At 46.4% G+C, this 940-nt stretch overlaps 1 protein-coding gene across 1 annotated transcript in view; it reads right to left on the bottom strand.

Moving 5' to 3' along the window:
• Col6a6 (collagen type VI alpha 6 chain) overlaps positions 1–940 on the bottom strand; it is a 125,264-nt gene that overhangs the window by 118,610 nt on the left and 5,714 nt on the right. Inside the window, 1 exon segment of the mRNA XM_008825116.3 lies at positions 3–314. Coding sequence (XP_008823338.1) covers positions 3–314 — 312 coding nt within the window.

Raw genomic sequence — 940 nt, forward strand, 5'->3', positions numbered from 1 at the left:
TTTCTCCTTTGCTTTCTGCAACAGCTTCAGTGTGAAGTTCAGGGCTGCACCTGCGTTGGTATTCCCACCCATCTGCCTGATGTTCTCAATGGCCTTTCCCAAGTCGGGCTTGTTGGTGTACTTATCAATCTCAAATTCCAAGTCCCAGCTGTCTGCATACTGTACAGCCCCAACCTGTACCTTGTTGGGAGCGATGTTGAACATCCCCACGATGTCTGACAGAAAGGTCTTCATTTCGTGGAAGTCTGTGGGCTGGGTGCTCTCTGAACCATCAATGAGCAGATAGATGTCGGCTTCCTCAGTGTCCACACAGGCTAAAATGAAGCCAAAAAAATTGAATGTGGCATTTGGGGGCAAATATAAAAGAGAAATGGCTACAGACCCCTTCTTCCCAGGACTCAGGGATCATCCCAGACAAGGGGGCAGAAAGAATGTAAGAGCCAGAAACAGTGGGTGACTTCAGCAAAACAGTGTTTTCTAGGCAAGCTGGAGACATTTGAGACATGAACTCGCCACTGTGACTGCACCAGATCATGTTAAGACAAACTCCCAGGATGAATTGGGTATGGTGTCACCAAGTCCTACTCTGGCTGGGGAGCTATGGCAATTGATGGCTGCTAGGAATGGCAGACTGGGTTTTCTTCAGGGATGCTGGCCCTGAGAGGCTATCCATGCTCTGGTAGATGGACTACACCTGTGGATATACAGGCAGCGCTAAGTGGACTCATTGGGGTTTTGTTTTTAAAGGGGGCACGTGAAAAGGGAGGGAAAAGTAGTGGAGGGCTAGGAGAGGAATCTGAGGGGAATGAATGGGTGTGGATGTGATAATTTACCTTTAAAAATATTTAAATTAAATTAAAAAATTAAAATTAAATCCCCCCCCCAAAAGAAATGGGAAGAAAAAAACTAGAAGCTTCTGTCAAAGAAGGATAGGAAGGGA

The sequence above is a fragment of the Nannospalax galili genome, unplaced genomic scaffold (assembly GCF_000622305.1).
Source record: "Nannospalax galili isolate Female #2095 unplaced genomic scaffold, S.galili_v1.0 scaffold369, whole genome shotgun sequence".
NCBI classification, from domain to species: domain Eukaryota; kingdom Metazoa; phylum Chordata; class Mammalia; order Rodentia; family Spalacidae; genus Nannospalax; species Nannospalax galili.